Source organism: Alligator mississippiensis, chromosome 3 (genome assembly GCF_030867095.1).
Source record: "Alligator mississippiensis isolate rAllMis1 chromosome 3, rAllMis1, whole genome shotgun sequence".
NCBI classification, from domain to species: Eukaryota; Metazoa; Chordata; order Crocodylia; family Alligatoridae; genus Alligator; species Alligator mississippiensis.
This window is the reverse complement of record NC_081826.1, coordinates 253,037,137-253,058,630: the sequence shown is the minus strand read 5'-3', so window position 1 is coordinate 253,058,630 and position 21,494 is coordinate 253,037,137. Positions and strand designations below refer to the sequence as shown.

At 46.2% G+C, this 21,494-nt stretch overlaps 1 protein-coding gene across 5 annotated transcripts in view; it reads right to left on the bottom strand.

Moving 5' to 3' along the window:
• Nucleotides 1–21,494, bottom strand: part of ARHGEF28 (Rho guanine nucleotide exchange factor 28) — a 232,915-nt gene that overhangs the window by 156,307 nt on the left and 55,114 nt on the right. For 4 of the 5 annotated variants that reach the window (XM_019482597.2, XM_059725095.1, XM_059725094.1 and 1 more), the window contains 2 exons: nt 18,534–18,681; nt 7,913–8,206 (listed from right to left, as the gene is read on the bottom strand). In XM_019482597.2, the coding sequence (XP_019338142.2) occupies nt 7,913–8,206; nt 18,534–18,681 (442 nt within the window). The remainder of the gene's footprint in view (nt 1–7,912; nt 8,207–18,533; nt 18,682–21,494) is intronic. The other variant, XM_019482621.2, reaches the window with a different exon arrangement.

The following is a 21,494-nucleotide window of genomic DNA, read 5'->3' as shown; positions in this document are numbered from 1 at the left end:
GCCCAGCAGGGTGGCGCTGGGGGCACGTGGGGCACGTCATTCCAGGAACATGTCCCCATGGGCCACAGCTGCTCTGCACGGGATGGCAGGGACAGCCCAGAAGCTGGGGCCCCTGGGGGCTCTCAGCCATGCGAGGTGGAGCCAGTTCAGACTGCAGGAGTCTATGGCATGGCAGCTGGCCAGACGACAGGCTGCAGGGGCCACCAGGAGGAGGCTGAGGCCCGGCTCCTACGTGGCCAGCACACATCCAAGAACTGGGCAGCAGTTCCAACTCTGGCTTGCAGAGAGTGCTGTCCCAAGGCAGACCTGTCTGTCTAGGGAACAGCGGGTGGAAAGGGCTGGGCTTGCAGCACTCTCCTCCTGTACAGGAGATCCACTGCTCTGTGCCCATAGTGGGGGCCAGACAAGAGCAATGGGCTGACACTGCCAACAGCTCAGCTTTGCAGATGAGCTTCTCCACTGTCTCCCAACAGTAAGGTGCCCTGGGGGCTGCGGAGTCTCTGCCGGCAGTTTGGAACGCGGAGAAAGCAAATGCTTGGCTGGGATGAATGAAACAGGATCTTAGGGCCCTGCCACTGTGTCCATGATGCTGAGACTATGCAGGGAGCTCGCTGTTCCCCAGGACCTAAATGTCTGGCCCTGGGCACAGCCAGAGCCGCTTCCACCCTGCGCTGCCTTCCTGCCAGGACTCCACTGGCCACACCTGTTCCCTCTGCTCTGCAGGGCACCCAGCACCACCAGTATCATAGAGCATCTGTACTAGACCACTTCATTGTCATCCCTCCCCAGTCCCATGCTGGAGGGAAGGAGTGAGGATTAAACCCCCTCTTCCCTTCAGGCTACCATACCTGGCAACACCCCATGCTCCTGCCACTGGAGCAGCAAGCATAGGTGGGGGGTGTGCGGAAGCCTGGCAAGGGCTGCTTCCCCCCCTCTCCCTCCAGGCACACCCCAGCTGGGGACCATGGAGGCCAGGGTACCGGTTTATACTTAGCAGCCTACCCATGCCCCCCCTCCAGGTCAGCTTCCCTCCAGCCTTGCAGCTGCTGAACAGAAGGGAGGGCTCGGTCTAGTACCGCCCCCGCTCCCCGGGGCTTCTGGCCTGAGCCACTGCAGGCATGTGGCTGCATTTCCGGAATCAAAAGTGAATGTGTATTGACTTGCAAATCAGTTCAATCTACACAGGTTAAACTAACCTGCAATAGGTGAATCAAAGGCCCAGGCTTTCTGAATGTCTGTACTTAACCTTAGAGAACAGCTGATGCAAGAGATCTAATAATGTTTCAAAAACCTGTTAGCATTAACTGGTGCAACTCTGGATATTCATACTGATTACATAACTCTCTGAATAGCCCCTTAAATTGTGCAATTTGGAATGGAGGAGTGTAGGAGCTCAGAAATCTTTTCCAGGCTAAGTTATGTATCTACTGTTCCCATTATTTCCCCAAGTCCTTGAGAGAAAACATATGCACATTACCAATTCCCCCTTTATTTTTATTTTTTTTGGGGAGGGGGAGAGGGGAAGGTATCAAATGTTAAGGCAAATTAAGCTCAAAAGAAATAAATGTGACTTGTTTTTGTTGTTGTTCAACTTAAAACAAAACTACAAATGGGCAAAGCCAGGAGTTGAGACTCCTCAAAAAGAACTCCTGGCACCAGCAATTAAAAAGAAGTGTACCAGTAAACAAAGAAAAACAACATCCAAAGTGCCATTGATAAAATAATACTGTTCAGAAAACTGGTTGAGAAATAGGGGTTAGCTCTCATTGGATAAACTGGTGGATAATTGATAATTCTATTCCTAAGAAATAATTATGAAGTATATATGAAATAGGAAATTAATTGCATTTATTATAGAAAATTAAATAAGAGCATATGCTACTTCCTTTTCTATAATCTATAATTACATTTTCCAAGGTGAATAATGTTCATTAAAATACAGAAACAGCATATTTATTGCTTCTACAATTAGTGCCAAATTGTAAAGGACATTATTCACCTTGAAAATTAGTATAGATAACAGAAAAGGAAGAAATAAATATTCTTATTTAATTAGCAGCAGTTAGTCACCCAGACAACCTTAACTCAAGCCTCTAATAATGTTCTGAGAACAAGCAGAAATGGCAACAACCTCAATCTATCCATCACCTAGCAGAGATTTCTTTAAAAGACTGCTCTCCTGCATCTTAGGCTCCCCTTTTCCTAGAAAAAGGGGAGTACGCACCTTTTAAATGAAGTGGGAGAGATCATCAGATACATAGAGTGGCAATGCAAATGTAAGAGAGCACTCTGTTAAGTTGTCATTGGAGAAATTTCCTCCCCCATGCAAAACTACTCCCACAAGATCACCTCATTCTAAGAGGAAAATTTGGCCATGTAGGGTTTTGCATTAATTACTAAACAGTCCTATATTCTACTCAGTAGAACTTTTCCACAATGGGAATAAAAAGTAGTTTTGACAGGAAGTATTTTAAAATATAAGTTCTAGAGCTGGAACACTTTCATTTTTTAATGTTTTTCATGCAAAAAAAAAAATCCTTCCCCATTGTTTTGGGCCAGGTCTAACACACTGTGTGGTTTAATGCACCCTAGTTAGTGATAAGCTTCCTGAAGGATCTCATTTCAGAATTGAAGATTCTTTATAAGGATGGCATTTAAAAAGGAAAACACAGTTTGAATCTACCAAAAGTGCAATAAACACTACAATGACCAACCCCTCTCAATCTCCTTCAGCTGTGATATTAAAGTGTTGCCTGTGGGCCAGAAGACTGAGATTCCTCAATGTTTTGTGTGTGTGGATGGCTGGTAATATGCCTGTCGAACAACCACTTATTCCAACAGTCATGCTTCCTGAAAGGTTTGTGCTTTCCTGTTTCTTTTGTCAAATTTAAATAAAGTGGCTAATAAGTTTTGACCTGTGTAACTGTACTAAATTCCTACATTGTTTGCAACACCCATCAGCCAATCCAGTTTCTCCCTTTATTCACTTCAGTTTAGTTCATCTTACAAATTACAAAGAGAATACAAGCACTGGTTCCAAATACCAAAATACCTATAAATAAATTATTATTCTGACCATTTCCATTTGTCCAAGTGCTCATAAAAATAAATGAGGTCTAAAAAATATCAGATGGTAGAATCATTTTCCCAAGCAATGCCATTCAAAAGTTATTTCTTTTAACAGAAACTCTGGGAATGGATAAGAACAGTAAAGCTTTCAAAACTAAAAGAATCAACAGCTATTCCGCCAGATAAGCATGTGGTCCTAACACATGCCTATAGTAACTGATAAGCAACTGATAAACAGGCAAATCACCCCTATTAATAGTTTTCAAGCTTTGATAGGTGGAAGTTACTGATTAGGTACATAAGAATTTAAAAAGAAACTAAAGGAAGTTGTATTCATGGAAATTAGATGAAAGGGTCGCAGAAAGTAAATGGAAAGAAAAACATACAAGGCAGGGAAAGACTGACAGAAGGAAACTGCGCATATATGAAAGAAGTGGTTATAAAATTAGATGATCAATACTCAACTCTTGTGGGAAAGATATTCCCTCACAAATTAGATTGCATATTTTCAGGCACAGGGACCATCTTTTTCCACTGAAACAGATGATGGTTCCCAAGCCACTCTTCAACTTGTCACCAGAAACTTTTCACATCAAATGTTATCAAAAAAGTTTTTCATTTCATTTCACTGCATGCATGGGGTATGTCTTTCCTGAAGTTACAAATAATGCAGCACACGTGCCATCTATATCTGTCAGTTATGGAACAAGCACTGTAGTTTTTTCTCTTCAACTGGAACACAGAATTACTGGGACATTCAGATTACGAAAATCCAAGCTGTATAACTGTATCAATTCAGCGCCTCTAATATAGACCCATTGCACCAATACAAAATGGGGATTTTACAGGTGCAACAAGTAACTTATCAACAGAAACCCTGGTTTTCACTGTTTAAAAATCGCAAATTCTCCGACTAAAAAAAAAAATTGCAACTTCTCCAATTTAAAAAACCCAAACCCCACAATTAAAATGAAATGCCACTATATATATAGGTGTCAATTGAACACAATGTTTTATTAACACATTTACAAATTTTACAGCAATTCGGAAGCCTACCAGTGCCTCAATCACTATAATAAAGTACATTCTAAATACCTATATATTTTGGTATTTGATTTGGGGGTTTGTTTGTTTGTTTTTTAAATCAGGGAAAAAATCAGAGCTCTCCCTGTACCCTTTGCTCATCAGAACATGGGTCCAGGCCCTCTACTCCCAAGCTCGCCAGCAGCAGTGAGAGGCACAACTCCGCACTGCCACCCCGCTGCTGCCAGGCAGGCAGAGGTTGTTTCGCCAGGGCAGCGCAGGGTTTACAGCAGCAAGGGCCTTCCCCACCCTGCTATGTCCTGCTGTACCGCGTCCTGCCTGCCAAGCCACAGAGGCCCCAAGGGGAGGGCAGCAAGGCATGAAGCCCCAAGCCTGCAATGGGCAGCCTACCCCCATACCTGCCCTGTGCACAGATATGGGGGGCATGTTGCCTCATGCCCCACCATGTGAGCGCGCGCAGCAGCGGGGAGCCAGCCCCCTTCCCCACCCCCTGGATGAGCCACCCACAGCCCCATCCCACTTCCTGCCTAGGCCCTGCAGCCATGCATCCTGGCCCCAGGACCCGAACCCCACACACTGCCCAGGTTGGGCATCAGCCCCAGCCCTGCCCAAATTCCTCCCTCCCTTCCTATGGGGGCCTCAATTCCCCACTTCCCCCCACGAGTCTTACCTGTGGGAGCTGCATTCCAGGCTGCCTAGTGGCCATGTGCATGTGTAAGTGCGCGCATGCACATGGTGCCTCCTGCCTGACTGCCCTTCTCCCACTCCCCTCAGCCCCTTGCAGGCTGGAACTCTGCCAGCCTGCATAGAGCTCTTTGCAAAAGTGGAAAATCTGCATGTTTCTCTGTTAAAATGAAAACAAAACAAAACATGTTTTTCTCATTCAAAAGGGAAAATCCACATTTTTTTCCGTGGGAAACTGAAAACCCGGATCCCTACTCATCAATGCAGTGTACTCATAAGATATTATTTACAGCAGGGTAGCTACATTGGTGCACCTATTCCAATGTAATATAAATAAATAAATAAATAATAAACTAATAGTACTAGTATAAACAGGACCTTGGTTATGTATATAATACTGGCACTGTGAGAAAAGCTACAAGATGATAATAAATCAACAGGAGTAATCATCAGTCATTTTTCTGACCAAATGAACATAATCTCTCCTTAAGGCATTCATATAATTCCACTTAGCATTAAACAAGAAAGCTGTACCTTCCTGGAAAAAAACACCTAACCCAGCTCATCAAATAAATAAATAAAAGTAAATAAATAAATAGTCAAGCACCAGTAACAGCAACCAGGTGCATTGTGTGGCAGATAAGAACCCTTCTCTCAAGGAAGGAACCATCAGTCCTGGAGAGTTTTAGTCGGAAAGAAAAAATTACAACCAATTTTAACTGCCACAATGCAAGTTTAAGGTGAGAAGTGATCTCGCAGGTGCAGTTAATCAACAACTTGTATGCATCCAGAAGTGAATAGGAAGTTGCCACCCACTTTTACATCAGAATCTTACCTGCTCCAAACAGTTTGCCTGAACGGGAGGGGGGGGGGGAGGGGGGGGAGGGGGGAATATTCTTTACATCAGGGCTGTCCAATTGGCCTGTGAAGGTACATTGGGGCCCCCAAGCTCCCTACTCAGCTGCTGCTCTCTCTCCCTCTTCTGGCTTCCACTTCCTGCCCCCACACCAGCAATGCATTATAGTGTAGAAGCCTGCAGCCAGGAACCTATGGCTGAAGCCCACATGCACTGTGCAATAGGGAGGGTGGGGGAGAGGTGCTCATGCAACACTGCAGCCTGTGGCTCACACTGGTGCATCCTGTGCAGTGTACAGCCCTAAGCTGCTTAGAAGTTGGACAGCCCTGCTGTACATGGTGAGACTTCCACCAGATATTCAAGGGACATAGCCATTTGCTAATGGCCAATAGCTAGTCAAAGGCTGTATCATCTGTTATGTGGAAAACCTTAAAAAGGAAAACACCTACACAAGATAACTGGCAATGCAACATGGGGTACAGAGTGATCCAGTAATTCAAACAAACTTCTTGCCCCATACTGCACAGAGTTGGTGCACGTGTTCCTGCTTTTCTACTGTGTTTAAGGTCTGACAGGCTAAAATACTGTGGAAAACAAAAGAAAAAGATGCAACAACAAAAGTAAACCAAAGTCATTTAAAACTTTGTGGAGGAGAGGATGATACATAATACTGAAAGGAAAAGGATAATTTTGAAGCAAAACTAAAGCACAATAAAAAACAAAATAAAAATAAATATTCCCATGATATTTTAATAAAAGGGGATATTACCACAGGAGTGTCTAGAACTGGCCTAAAAGGTCATAGTATTCCCTTCAACTAAATAAAACAAAAGAGTTATAATAGAAACAACCAAAGCTGCAGCAAGATAGTGTAAGCAGGTGCCTGAAGACTCATCAACACAGCTCAGCCTGATCAGCAGGAATCCTGGCTCTCTCCATTAAAAAAAAAAAAAAAATCCCTAAATTTCAGTTTAGAAAAAGTAACCCAAAATCCACATTTTTCCATGATTAAAATGAAACATCATGACTATATATAGTCATGATGTTTCATTTTAATCATGGAAAAATGTGGATTTTGGGTTACTTTTTTAAAACGGAAAATTGGGGGTGTTTTTAAAATCAGAGAAAACCAGGATCCCTGCTGATCAGTAACAACAGATATTATATACTCATGCTTCACTGAGGACCCCACCTCCCCTGCAAAGAGGTAAGTCCTGTAAGAAATAAATTAGTCTCTTTAGTAGAGTGTCACTTAATTCACAAAAGTTAGAGGGCTGCCTCAAGTCTAACAAGAGGTGCCTTGAGCCTGCAAAGGTTGAGAACCACTGATGTAGAGACATATTAGAATTAGAAAAAATCTGAAAAAGTTTCCATCCCAGAAGTAAAATAAAACAGAAGTGGAACTTGGGTTTGGGTCCCCAAATTTTGGAATGAATCTGTTCCAACTTTATTTCATGTGGCTCACCTGCCATCACATTTTAAACGATGTCAAGTATGCAAAGCAAAACTCAACCAAAAATGCCAGAATTTTGGGTTTGTAACAAAACCTGAAACTAGGCAAATATCACCTAATGCAAAAGTTTTAGTAACATCCCTCAAAGTAAAGGATCATGCATATGTTTCATCCTATGCCTTCTAGACAAGCAGTCAACCACTAAAATCCACCAGCCATGCTTTTCAGGTACATTATGTAGCATGCTGCATTCTTAATGAGCCTGTCTGTATAGTATGTCCAAGAAATATATTTAAAACATGCTTTTTCAAGGAGTTAGTAGTCTTAAAGCATTAATGTTGCCAATACCAAGGTAAACTATATGCATAGTAACTAGTTAGAATTCCTGTATTGCAACATTCTCAGGACTGTTTTGTAAAAATGTTTATTTTTATTGTCTCCTTTTGTTTGTATTATTTTTTTAAAAAGAGATCTCATCTATTTGGAATCAAGGTAGAAATACTTCATTATTATAAATCTCCGTTTTGGTTAAGAGCCAAATATTTAATCAGTTTTAGACAAGTTCTACTCATAAATAAGAGCTACATTTCCGGTGAGATGCAACATACAGAAAATTTTTTTAGTGAATGAATTGCAAATATTAATGCTTTGTGTTACTACAAACATGGATTAAAACTTTGATTTTCCTGTTCTAAAACACTTGTTCAATCATAACAGTAAAATGAATCATAGGGATTTTGAATCTTAAGAAATGCACTATACTCTACTTTAAACAGTTCAAAGCTTTTCAATGAAAACGAACTTACCATCTTTTGAACAGTTTCCAACGATGTTCCAATTATTTGGTAACTCTTCATGTGCTATAGCCAATGTCATATCATGATCCAGTGACTGAAAATCTTCCACTGTTAGTCCAAAAGTATTAAGTAGTGTCTGGTGACTAACAGAAGTGATACAGTCAACATGGCTAACCAGAAAACGTGACAACTTGCAAGGCAGATTCTCTCTGTAAGTAACAGAACAGCTGCCCAAGATCACAGGCGAATATCCTTCTGTGTACATGAACACAGAGACCAAAACTGCTTCTTGGTATCCATGGCCTGAAACATAATGTAGATTAATCACTAACATATAACTGTGTTCATTAAACATGGATTTTTTTCCTAAGAAATACTGTGAAAATGTATCTGAAACCACATAACTTTATTCTCCTCTACTTAAATTAAAGGGAGTTTGTCTGTCAAGTACTTTTGATAAGCAATTTCACATGTTTATACTGTATTGTTATCAAATGTTCTATACTGTTAACATCTGTCCTCCCAATTATATTAACTTACTTGGTTTGAAACCAGGCTTCCCCATTGTGGAAGTTTTAACAGAGGTTTGAAAAACTTTTTTTTTTTTTTTTTAATAAAATAACTGTGTCAAGATTACACGCTCCAAGTCAAAATTGCGAGGACGCTGGGGCTTTTCATCATTTGCAGCAATCTAAATGCAGAAGAGGAGTAAAAGAATATGTAACATTATCTGAATCTAAAAATTTCCCTGGAAGTTTTTTTTGTGTCCACCTCTGCAGGCAATTCAGCAGTCATTAGCAGGACTGAGGGGGGGAAAGGCAAATACTCATGTCCGAGCCTGGAGAGCCGACCCCAGAGCGCACATCTCAATGGTCAGCCACAGCTAATACTTGTATCCTTGCAACACCCTGGACATCTGCTAGGTTGCAGCGTGCAAATGCATGAAGAGAATGAGGGCATTGAATAGACATGGCAACAGGTGCTGAGCCAGAGGAATGCAGCCTTCCTTGGTCTAGAGCTGGTACAGACTGCAGGCAGCCCAGTGGCATTTACTGCTATCCCTCCTTTGCCCCACCCCAAAGTAGGATCAGCTTTTTAACTGAGCTATCACCAGGACTCCGAGTTTCCATTCACCAAGGAAAAAATGCAGATTTTCTCCTTTTAAGAAGAAAAGCACAGACTTTCTCCTTGAAAGGAGAAAAACCATGGGAAATGGCAGGTTTCCCCTTGCAGGCTGACAGAGTTCCTGAGGGTGATCAAGCAGGTGGCACCATGTGCATGTGTGGTGGGGAGGGATTGAGGCCCCCATAGGGAGGAAGGGAGAGGAAGCTGGGCAGAGCTGAGGGTACTGCCCAGCTGCGGCGGTGCATGGGGCCTAGGGTCAGGGCGGGAATGCATGACCGCACAGCCCAGGCAGGGAGTGGGATGGAGCCATGGGTGGCTTGACCAGGAGGCAGGGGCTGGTTCCCTGCCACTGATCACAATTCCGGAGGGGGCATGAGGAGCATAGCGGGGGGGTAGCTGGTTCCCTGCCACTGAGCACAATTCCCATGGGGGCATGGGGGGCATGTGCCCCCCAGATTTGTGCATGGGAAGGGGTGGCTGTGGCCTCCCTGCCATGCTGCCCTCCTCCCGGAGGCCTCCACAGCCCAGTGGACAGGACCCGGGGCGGCAGGGTAGAGCAGGGCAGGGCAGGGCAGGGAGGCTTGGTGCCAACACCAAAAGCCCCAGTCCGCCATCACAGGCCACCCCCTGCCCACCCAGCAGGAGCTGGGGGTGGTAGGGGCACAACTCCACACCACTGGCCGTGCTGCTGCCAGGTGGGCAGGGGCACCTTGGCATGGTGGTGTGGGGCTCCTGCCAGCAACAGCACTAAGCCCCTCTACCCTGGTCTGCCCTGCTGCACTGGGTCTGGCCCATGGGGGAGGGGGAGCCAGGCTCCACGTTCCATTCTGGCTGCAGCAGCTGCCACCTCCCATGGGCAACAGCCAGGGCTCAGGTGCTACAGGTCCTGGTCCCATAGCCTTGGCAGCTTGGGGGGGGGTGGGGGGGTAGGGTGCTGCAGGTAGCAAGTAAGGGGCAGCAGCCAGGCTGCTCAGTGACACAAGGAAGCAGGGGGCGGGGAGGCCTGCATCCTGGTGAGCAAAGGGGCAGGGGGACCTCTGATTTTGTAAGGTAAAAAAACCCAAATTCAACTGCCAAAATATATAGGTATTTAGAATTTTTTTTAATTATAATGATTAAAGCACTGGTAGGCTTCCAAATTGCTTTAAAATTGTAAATATATTAATAAAACATTGTGTTCAACTGATACCCATCTTTTATATATATTATAATTGGTATACATATTAGGGCTGTTAAACTATTAAAAAATTTGATCGCAATTAGTTGTGCAATTAAAAAACCTAGTCACAACTAATCGCGATTTTAATTGCACAGCTAAAAACTCAAAATTATGGGCAGAAAATCTCAAAATTTTATGCAAAAATATGCAGGTACCTTGTATGGTTGGGGTGTGGGGTGTGTGGGGGAGGAATCTGTGAAGGCGGAGGGGCTATCGGGGTGTGTGTGGGGTTTGAAGCGGGGGGGGGGGGGGGGGTCCCCGCATGCCCTGGCAGGATGCAGGGTACTGTGTATCAGAAGTGAGGGGCAGCAGCAGGGCTGTGGGACTGTGGTTTGGGAGTAAGGAGCAGGGCAAAGGCATATCATATTACCTCCGCACAAGTGTCTTCTTGTTTGAAACTGGAAATATGGTAAACCCTATAGGAATGCAGCCACTGACGAATAGAGCAGCACCTGGAAGGTAAGTCTGTAGAGGAGAAGGGTCAGAGTGGGAGGTGGCCAATCGAGACCCCCTCGGTGAAGAAGTGAGTGGGGCAGGGGCTGGGGTGCATGTGGCAAGTTGTGGGGGAGGAGTCATGGGCAGCTCCCCACCACTGAGCATACCCTCAGGGGAAGCATGGGGGGCATGTGGCCCTCAGATTTCTGCATGGGGTGGAGGCGGGCTGCCCACTGTGGGCTGGGACGCTGTGCCCAGCTGCCTTTGTCCCAGAAGCCACATGATGCCATGCTGTTCCTCCCACTGCAGCTAGCATAGCTCCTGGGACAAAGACAGAAGGGTGCAGAGCCCCAACCTGCAGTAGGGAGTCCACCAACGCCCTGTGCACAAATCCAGGGGGCACATGCCTCCCACAGAGGTGTGCGCAGCAGAGGAGAGCCATGCCCCATCCCGCACACCCCTGAATGAGCTGCCCACAGCTCCATCCCACAACCCACCCCAGCCCCTGCTCCACTCCCTCCCTCACCACGGGGCCTTGATCTGACCCCCTCTCCTTTACCCTCCACAGACTTACCTGCTGGGCACTGCTGTACATGCAGTTATGCTGTGGGTGTCGGTGTCGCTTCCCCCCACCCTTCATGCTGCAGCAGCCTAGAACCCACGTATGGGCTGCCTTGCAGCTCCTCTGCACTGCCTCTACTGCCCTGCTGGGTAGTCTGAAGGTGGAGATGATGGCGGCAGAGCAGACCCCGGTGCACAATTTAGACCTAAAGCTATGTGCACAATTAACAAGTTAAAAAAAAGTAATGCAAGAACCAATTAATGCATTAATAACACATATTAACAGCAATTAATTGACAGCCCTAATATACATCTATATTATATACACACACACACATATTTATACTTCATAGATTTCATAGACATTAGGACTGGAAGGGACCTCGTAAGATCACTGGGTCCAACCCCCTGCTCAAGGGGCAGGAAGTCAACTAGGCTCAAAGGATCCCAGCAAGATAAACATACAAATGTTTCTTGAAAGTGTCCAGAGTAGGTGCTTACACCACCTCCGGGGAGAGTCTGTTCTAGGCCTTGGGGGCTCAGACAGTGAAGAAGTTTTTCGTTATGTCCAGTCTAAAATGGTCTTGCAGGAGTCTGTAACCACTGAACCTTGTCATCCCCTGGGGTGCTCTGGTGAACAGGTGTTCACCCAGATTCTGATTTTAAACAGAGAAAACTAAGATGCCTTCTTATCACTGAACACTGAAGCAGTTTCTTGGGTAGGAAGCAAAAAAAAAAAAAAAAATGATGGTAGTGCAGAAAGTGGTTCCTGAAAAATTTGGAATAGTAGCACTGGATTATTTATTTAATGTAAGTTTTGTATCCACTGACATTCCCAGAAGTTTTTGAGAAATGTATGTTTCTATTACTGAAACCACACTTTTTTTTTTTTTTTTTTTTTTTTAAGTCAAAGCCAAAAGTTTCTAATTTAAAGCTAGATTGTCAAAGAAGCCCAAAGTAGGTAGCTGCCTAAACCTCCTAAACCAGCATTCTCCAACCTTTTTATGGTGAAGGTCACTTTTTGGAAGTAAATGGCACCCCAAGATCTACCACGCTGGGAACCAATCCCACTTCTGTGCTGTGGCTGCACTGAGCTGTGCCCACCTAACAGCCAGACAAAAGTGGCATCGGGCCTTGGCCCAGCAGAGTCTGGGACTCTCCAAGGTCCAAGAGCACCCGGGGGGGGTGTCCCGCCAGTGTCCATTCCCCTCCCCCACCTGTGCTCTGAGTGAAGCGGGCAGCCCAAAGTAGCAGCTGCCTCATCCCAAGCACCGGGGTGGGAGGGGGAGGAGGGCACAGATCCCTGAGGCCTCTATCGGGCTGCACCCAGCAGCAGGAGCCCCTCACACACACACACCCCTGAACTGCAGAGAGTCACAGACTCGGTCAGGCCGGGGCCCGACACCGCATGCGTCCAGCCGCTGGATGGGCACAGCTCAGCACAGCAGTGGCACAGAAGTGGGATAGGGTTCCAGCCCAGCTGGGTTTTGGAAGATCTGGTTGTCCAGAGGCACGTGGGGGGGCTCCTGCCACTAGGCGCAGCCCAGCAGAGACCCCAGGGGCCTGTGCTCCCCCCACCTGTGCTCGAGACAAGGCAGCTGCTGCTGCTGGAGCAAAGGTAGGGGAGGGGATGGACCCCCGGGTCCTCCACCAGGCTGCGCCCAGCGGTGGGAGCCCCTCCCACATGCCCCTGCACAACCAGATTTTCCCAGACCGAGCTAGGCCAGGGCCACCCCCATGCAAGTCCCCACTTCTTAGGTGAGCTGCGCCCGCACATGGCCGGCTTGCAGTGGGGCTTGAGGTGCAGTGGCAGCTGCCTCTGCCACCTTTGCCCCACAAAGATGGGAAGAAGACCCTGTGCCCCTGGAGGAGCTCCCCAGGCTCCAATCCTACCACCACACAAACCCACTTACTTTTCCCTGTGCCTAGCTAGGCTGCATAGTCAGTCACTCCCTGCAGGAGCCTCAATTTGGTTCCTGCCCCTTCCCTCCCCCACAGACTGACCTGCTGGGGCTGGGGGGGATAGGGGGCAGGTGTGCATACGTGTACATGCCCAGCTCTCCCCCAGCCCAGGATCGACCAAGCGAGGCTCTGGGATAGACCTGTTTCATAGATTCATAGATGTTAGGGTCGGAAGGGACCTCAATAGATCATCAAGTCCGACCCCCTGCATAAGCAGGAAAGAGTGCTGGGTCTAGATGACCCCAGCTAGATACTCGTCTAACCTCCTCTTGAAGACCCCCAGGGTAGGGGAGAGCACCACCTCCCTTGGGAGCCCGTTCCAGACCTCGGCCACTCGAACTGTGAAGAAGTTCTTCCTAATGTCCAATCTGAATCTGCTCTCTGCTAGCTTGTGGCCATTGTTTCTTGTAACCCCCGGGGGCGCCTTGGTGAATAAATCCTCACCAATTCCCTTCTGTGCCCCCGTGATGAACTTAAAGGCAGCCACAAGGTCGCCTCTCAACCTTCTCTTGCGGAGGCTGAAAAGGTCCAGTTTCTCTAGTCTCTCCTCGTAGGGCTTGGTCTGCAGGCCCTTGACCATACGAGTTGCCCTTCTCTGGACCCTCTCCAGGTTATCCGCATCCTTCTTGAAGTGTGGCGTCCAGAATTGCACGCAGTACTCCAACTGCGGTCTGACCAACGCCCGATAGAGGGGAAGTATCACCTCCCTGGACCTATTCGTCATGCATCTGCTGATGCACGATAAAGTGCCATTGGCTTTTCTGATGGCTTCGTCACACTGCCGACTCATGTTCATCTCGGAGTCCACTAGGACTCCAAGATCCCTTTCCACCTCTGTGTCACCCAGCAGGTCATTCCCTAGGCTGTAGGTGTGCTGGACATTCCTCCTCCCTAGGTGCAGCACTTTGCATTTCTCCTTGTTGAACTGCATCCTGTTGTTTTCTGCCCACTTGTGCAACCTATCCAGGTCTGCCTGCAGCTGTTCCCTGCCCTCCGGCATGTCCACTTCTCCCCATAGCTTTGTGTCGTCTGCAAACTTGGACAGAGTACATTTGACTCCCTCGTCCAAGTCGCTGATGAAGACATTAAAGAGTATCGGTCCAAGGACCGAGCCCTGCGGGACCCCACTGCCCACACCCTTCCAGGTCGAGACCGACCCATCTACCACGACTCTTTGAGTGCGACCCTCTAGCCAATTTGCCACCCACCGGACCGTGCAGTCATCCACATCACAGCCTCTTAACTTGTTCACCAGTATGGGGTGGGATACCGTATCGAAGGCCTTCCTGAAGTCCAGGTATACGACATCCACCCCTCCTCCTGTGTCCAGGCGTTTCGTAACCTGGTCATAGAAAGAGACTAGGTTGGTCAGGCACGATCTGCCCGCCACAAACCCATGCTGGTTTCCCCTCAGCATAATTTGCCTTGCCGGGCTCTCACAAATGTGAGCCTTGATAATTTTTTCAAAGACTTTACCAAGGATGGAGGTGAGACTGACCAGCCTATAATTGCCCGGGTCCTCCTTCCTCCCCTTTTTGAAAATGGGGACCACGTTAGCCCTTTTCCAATCTTCTGGGATTTGGCCCGTGTGCCACGAGCGTTCGAATATTCCCACCAGTGGCTCTGCAATGACGTTGGCCAGTGCCTTCAGCACCCTCAGATGGAGCCCATCCGGGCCTGCCGACTTAAAGGCATCCAGTTCTTCCAAGTGACTCTGCACCACCTCAGGATCTACGCATGGAAGTCTGGCGCCTTGCTGCTGCCTCTCTACAACCCCAGTGAGAGACTTGTCGTGTCCCTCGCTTAGGAACACTGAGGCAAAGAACTCGTTGAGGAGTTCAGCCTTGTCCCCCCTGTCTGTCACCAATTGTTTCTGCCCATTTAGCAGCGGTCCTATTCCTCCCTGGGCCTTCCTTTTACTCCCAATATATCTAAAAAACAATTTCTTGTTGTCCTTTACTTGGGTTGCCATCCTCAGCTCCATGGTAGCCTTGGCCCGCCTAACTGCCTCCCTACAAGCAGGATCGATCAGGATCAATGAGTTGGTGACCACTGTCCTAGACACCTACCTCCTTTAGGCTTCTTTGACAATCCCAACCTTCCTTACAAAGATACAACAGTGGATCTGGGATTGGGGACAGCGGCGTAGATACACCCCCCTTTCAGCAGATGACACAGAGCAGCAGCAACAAGGGACTCTTTTTTAGTCCCCCAACAATTTCCTCCCTTCCCCTCCATGTGCAGCAGCACCATCCCTCCCATTACCTCCCCCCCAGTCTCCCCTGGCTACTGATGCTGCTATCCCCAGCTGCCCCAGGGAGAGAGGCATCTGCTGGTGGGGGACAGAGGCAAGAGTGGCTCCAGACCACTCTAGCTGGGCTCCATAGAGACCCACGTTCAGACAGGGACTGCAGGAGCAGTGGGTGGGTTCCCCTTCCCTGCCAAGTCCCTTCCCAGTGTTTCCTGCCAGTCAAGGAGCAGGCACAAGGGAAGGGAACCCACCCCCTGCCACTACTGTCTCTGGCAGAGCCCGGCTCTTTGTGCAGCCTGGCTGGAGCAGTGCAGGAGCAATTCTGGACCCTTTCCTTTCAATCCCACCCCCAAGTCAACTGTGGATAGCAGGAACAGCAGCAGTGGCAGGCAGGGGAAGGGGGAAATGGGAGGGAAAGGGACATGCTGCAGAGGATGGAAAGGAAGGGAGAAGCAAAGATTCTTACCCAATTGAGGGACTTTAAAAAAAAAAAAAATCCCTGGCTGCTGCTCTGGCAGCATGATCTGCCTGCCCTGGTGGAGTGTGGAGAGGTTGAGAGCAGGGCTGTAGCCACCCATGCACTGTCCCTCTCCCTCATCCTCCTTTACAAAATCCTGGACCCACTCATGCAAAGATAGGCATCTATATGTGATCAGACATAATGCTATCTCAGAAATGCAAGCTCTTCTTGGGCATCTCAGTAGAGTGCTAACTACTAAACCTACCAATGATACTAAAAAAAAAAAGCAACGCAAATCCAAAATTCTACATAAAATTGTTACAGCTGTAAACACAAATCAGGTAAGTGTACCCATAAAAGGTTAACCAAAGAACAAGAATAGCAGTAATGTTTAAAATGATCTGTATTGTTACATTTTGCATTTAGTTACTCCCTGAAAGTTGTATTCTAAACTCAGTCTTCATTTTACTCTCTCATTGCCTTCAGAGTGGCTTCAGGTAGCTACTTCACTGTTGCCTTATGTTTTTACCCCTAGCCCACAAAAAAAAAAATTTAGCATGTGATTTCATTCCTCTACAACCGCAGCACCCAGTACCTTGAGATCTTTTCAAGGGTGCCACAGGATGCCATTCAATTTTAGCACTTAAGTGTGCAAGTATGATTACAAGATAGCCCCAGAGATTTCAAATACAAATTCACAGCATCAGAAACATTCTGACCTGTTGTGGTCTTTTTGAGTACTTTGTGACAAAAGAATTGTTCTATTATTTTTCTGTGATCAAAAAAAAGTGTGTGAAAACTAAGAGCTGGCATTTTCCCAGGGGTGTCTCAACTAGTACTAAATTTTCTACAGTTCTAGCATCTTACCATTTAAGGAATTAAAGAAATCACAAAACAGCACAGAATGTCTCTATCAATTGACTCTTTTCAAAATCTGTATCTCTTCTACTAATTCCACAAGAAAACAGAAACAAGTAACAAACAGATCCCACTTCATAGGTACATCCCATTTATATATCTCCCATTTACCCACACAAATGAAAGTCACAAATCTCATAATAAACAAAACAATCCATTTCAGCTCAAGGAACAATGCCTTGCTAAATCAGTAAGCTGGATATTAAGCAAGTTCAAGTTCACTCCATTCATTGTGAAGTACCAGTATCAGATGTTTTCATCCTACCTTCCTTCCACATAGGGCACTTAAACAAGTTACATTGTTGGTGTGATTGGGTCTCTGAAAGCACTCTACAGCGAAATAACACATGTGCACAGTTGCACAGCACTTTTAAAATGGCCAATTGTGCAAAAAATTAACCTTTGATAAATCCGACAGTAGCTGAAGGCGCTATAGAGCAAAGCAGCTTAGGGAACTTGTGTTCCCTCAAGGGTTAATTTTTCTTATCTGTGCATGGCTGTCAGCAGAGGATGGAGGGGGAGGAAGCAGCACAGCTGCCAGCTGGGCCTTGCCTGGCAAGGGGGTCGGGGTGGAATGGAGCCCCCTTGACATGAGACACCCCCTTTCCCCATCACCCCAACTACCCTGGCTGGGGTATTGGGGAGAGCTGGGCTAGACCTGCCACACCCCATCCCCCAGGGGTACTGGGGAGAGCTTGTACCACCCTGCCACACATCCTCCCCCAGCTCCAGCCAGGGAAAGCCCAGCAGACAGCTGTGTGCCGCTCCCTACCCCTCTCTGTACCCTAGCTAGCCTGCTTCTCTCTATACCACACTTTAGGTCTCCAATACAGACACAGTCTCCAAGATGTCAATATTACACTCTACTGGAAGCATGGGAGATAGGATAGGGTAAGCAGTTCGGCAATACAGATATTATCACTGATATTAATTGTGTATGGATTATAATGATGATAAATGTTAAGGGGTGTCTAAGAGCTATTTGATCTTACAGGCATCTCCTAAGTGTTTGAATCTATTGCTCTGATAGGCAGACATCAAGAGCTCCACATATCTTTCATTTTCTTGCTTGTATTTTTCTGATTTTTTCCCAGATCAACAGGACTCTGCACATTCATGCATGCCTATTGCCTAAAACTTCAAAAATAGATAAAGTGGTACCCAAAATGTCTGTGTTACAAACAGACAAAAATGGAAATATTCCACCAACTTGAGTGCAGGGCCTTGCAAGTTAGTCTGACTACTGCCTCCAACCTCAGAATGTCAGGGCATGCCTAGGTAAAAATATCTTGGCTTGCTTTATAGAAATCATTGGGACTTAACCATTTTGCAGACCGGTGCATCTCACTGTTTGCAAACACAAGAAAGTCCAGTCTGTAACCCATCATAGCAATGCACCATCTGACTGTCTTGTGCTACAAAAAGTACAAAACAGTAGAACCAAAAATCCAACAAATCCATCTCTCAATCCCAATATTATTTCCCATAATAAAAACCTAATAAGAAACAGAACCATGGCAAAATATCAGACAAGAATCAAGGGTTGTTTGCTGATGTATTTTATTGTACTGACTCTGGTATATAGTTAGGAGAGAAGTAAAAAAAGCTTTAAGGCACAAAGCACCCTAATTACATGTAGGATCCTCAAAGGCAGTGGTGCATAGAAAAGAGAAAAAAATGCAACAGCAGCAAGACTCACCTGGAATCATGGACTGAAGCACGTTATTACTAAGTCGTTCTGCAAACATTATATGTCTCTGAGTGGATCCATTGTAAACTAAGTAAAATTCAGCATCTTCTGGGAGGTAAATATCTTTATCAAAATTTGCATACACAGTCATCTGTCCCTGAAAAATGAATATAGGTTTGCATACATCTAAAACATTATCTTTAAACAAGCCTATTAAATATATTTTCAGATTAAAAAAAGGTTCACTAGTTATCTTAATGTTGCACCATACAGTAATTCAAACATAAATCTGCTATTAGCCACAAAAAGCAAATATATTTTAAAACTGCAGTCGGTATATCAAAATAGTACAATCAAATATACCAATATTTTAACTAATCCTGGTCATCCCCATCCATAGCCATAAAAGAATCTCAGACTTTGGACCAAGAACAAACAATTGTGTCAAAATAAGCAAACCAACCAACTAGAGTACTTTAATATTCAATAGACCTATCTATTCAAAATGTTAAATGATCCCATCTGTAAAATATAATTTATTTCTTAAAATTTTTAAGACTTTTTTTGATGAACACACGAGCAAAATCCTACTGATTGTGCAAGTTTGATGAAATAGTAGTTCCCAGAGATATCTGTCCTATGTTTTATGATCAATAGAAAGTAGCAAGCCAAGAAAAATCCACTATACAATAGCTTCAAAAAGCACAGGAAAGGGATCTGAAAAGCAGCAAACAATAACAAATGTCTGACATGTCTAAGGGAGGAAATTTAGATGAAGTCGCATTTCCTAAAAGGGAAGAACAACTTGCTCCACTAGAGTTCCTGGTTCCTATGGTTACTCTAAATAAGCCAACAGAATTGTCCCCACATCTGTTTGAATTGATATCTTACAAAAAATAAATTGCATAAAAACTTAACCTACCCCACTTAAAGGCTATCTAATGTGTCCACTCAAAACAGTTACTGTGGTACAGCTTTCCTTGGATCCATGAACAAATGGGATTGTGACCATTTACACCAAAAAAAACAACAAAATATCGCATACAATTTTTGTAGCTGAAAAATGTGTTTTAAATACTTGCGCATCCCTATAAGCATAACTCCCCCCTTCAGGGTTCTTTCTTCTTTGATCTTTGGTCTACTCCAGTGCCTCAGATGGCTGCAGCCATAATCTAATACTCTCATGATCCCCAGGCCTTTGACTACAGGAAACCTCTCTCCTCTTAACTTGTCTGAATCCAGAGCTTAGTTTTTCTTCTCTCTGGAAATGGCTCCTACCAGTTGAAACTATTCAAATGGTTCAAACAAAACCAGGCATATCAGGGTGTTTGTATACATGCACACAGCCTGCCAAGTCCAAGCTTCCCCGAGGCCATCCGGGCTCCCAGTGCCCCATGCACCATTCCCACTGCCTTCTCCAGCCACCAGCACACGCAGCTGCCCACTTGCCACCTCCCCGCACTGCCTTAAGGGCAAGCCAGCCTGTTCCCAGGCAGTCCCAGGTGGTGGGGACAGTGCACAGGGTGCTGGAAGCCATAGTGGGCTCAGGGAAGAGTTAGATCTGGTCAGGTGCTGCCTGGGGCCTGACCTGGGGCAGCACCCTGCCCACTAGCAGCATAAATGGGCAGCCCCAGAAGGCGCTGCCACTGCAGAAAGAAGGACCAGCCTCCCCCCCACAGCTCAGGGGCTGCTCAGCCTGCCAGCAGCTTGCCCCCGAGCAGCAGGACATGTGGGCAGGCTCCACCCAAAAAAAGGACTGGGCCCCTTGCCATTTCTGCCTTCAACAGACACCTGCTGAAGGCAGAAGTGGCGAGTGGCCCAATCCTTTTTTTTTTGGCAGAGCCTGCCCTTGGCCAGGGGGCAAGCTGTCTCCTAAGTTGCCCAGGGCCCCAGTCCTTCCCTCTGGGGCAGTGGTGCCCCCCCCGGGCCACCTGTGAGCTGGGTGCTGCCCCAGCTTGGAGGCAACACCCAGCCAGATCCAACTCTCCCCTGAGCCCGCTCACTGGAATCCCGCCAGGTGCTCCCCGAGCAAGCTTGGGGAACAGTTAGATCAGGTTGCGTGCTGCCTCTGAGCTGGGGCAGCCTGTGGCCCGCTAGCAGCCTGTCCAGCCAACCCTGAGGAGCTCCACTGCTGCAGAGGGAAGGACCAAGGTCCCGTGCAACTCAGGGGCCACTCAGACCACCAGCAGCTCACCCCCCAGCCACAAGCAGACTCTGGCTCCAAAAAAAATCAGACCCCTTACCATAACATGATGAAAAATTGAAAAACCCACCATCTCAGGATATAAAGTAAAACCTTGGGTATTAAACCCCCATCATGTGTACAAGTGCCTATAGATACTAAATAAACCTAAAGGTTTTATTGTTTGAGTTTTTTTTAATCTGAATCAAGTAATCTCACACTATACAAAACCCTGTTCAGACAGGATGGCACTCAAAACTCTCACATCTGGTTAAACATCTGGTTGTTTGTTTAAAATAAAACCACCCATGTTACCATTTTAGCCCCAGCCCCAACATCGTGATTAGTCTTGAAGAAAGGAGCTAGGCTAGTCCATGCTGTAACCTAGAGCATACTTTATACTAGCAGCCTGGAATAAAAGGGCTATTGTATAACTGTATTTCCAACCTGATACATTTACTCTCTTTTATAAATTAAGCTCCTATTGTGGCCACTGACTAATATTGCTCTTTTCTTTATAAAAGAAATTTAGGCTAAAGAAAGGCTGTCACAAGCAACACTTATCATATTGTTTGACACTAAGAACAGAAAGGAGTTCCACAACTACTCACCAAAATAAAAAGGGAAAAAGGAAAAAAGAAAGAGAAGACAGAAGAATGGATAAAGGCCAAGATTGATTTTTCACAACCTGTGCCTTACAGAGCTACAAAGGAAGAAACCACTAACAGTGTAAGGAAAGATTTTATAAGAGGAAGGCATCTTGGCAGCTATATTATATCTAGCAAAAC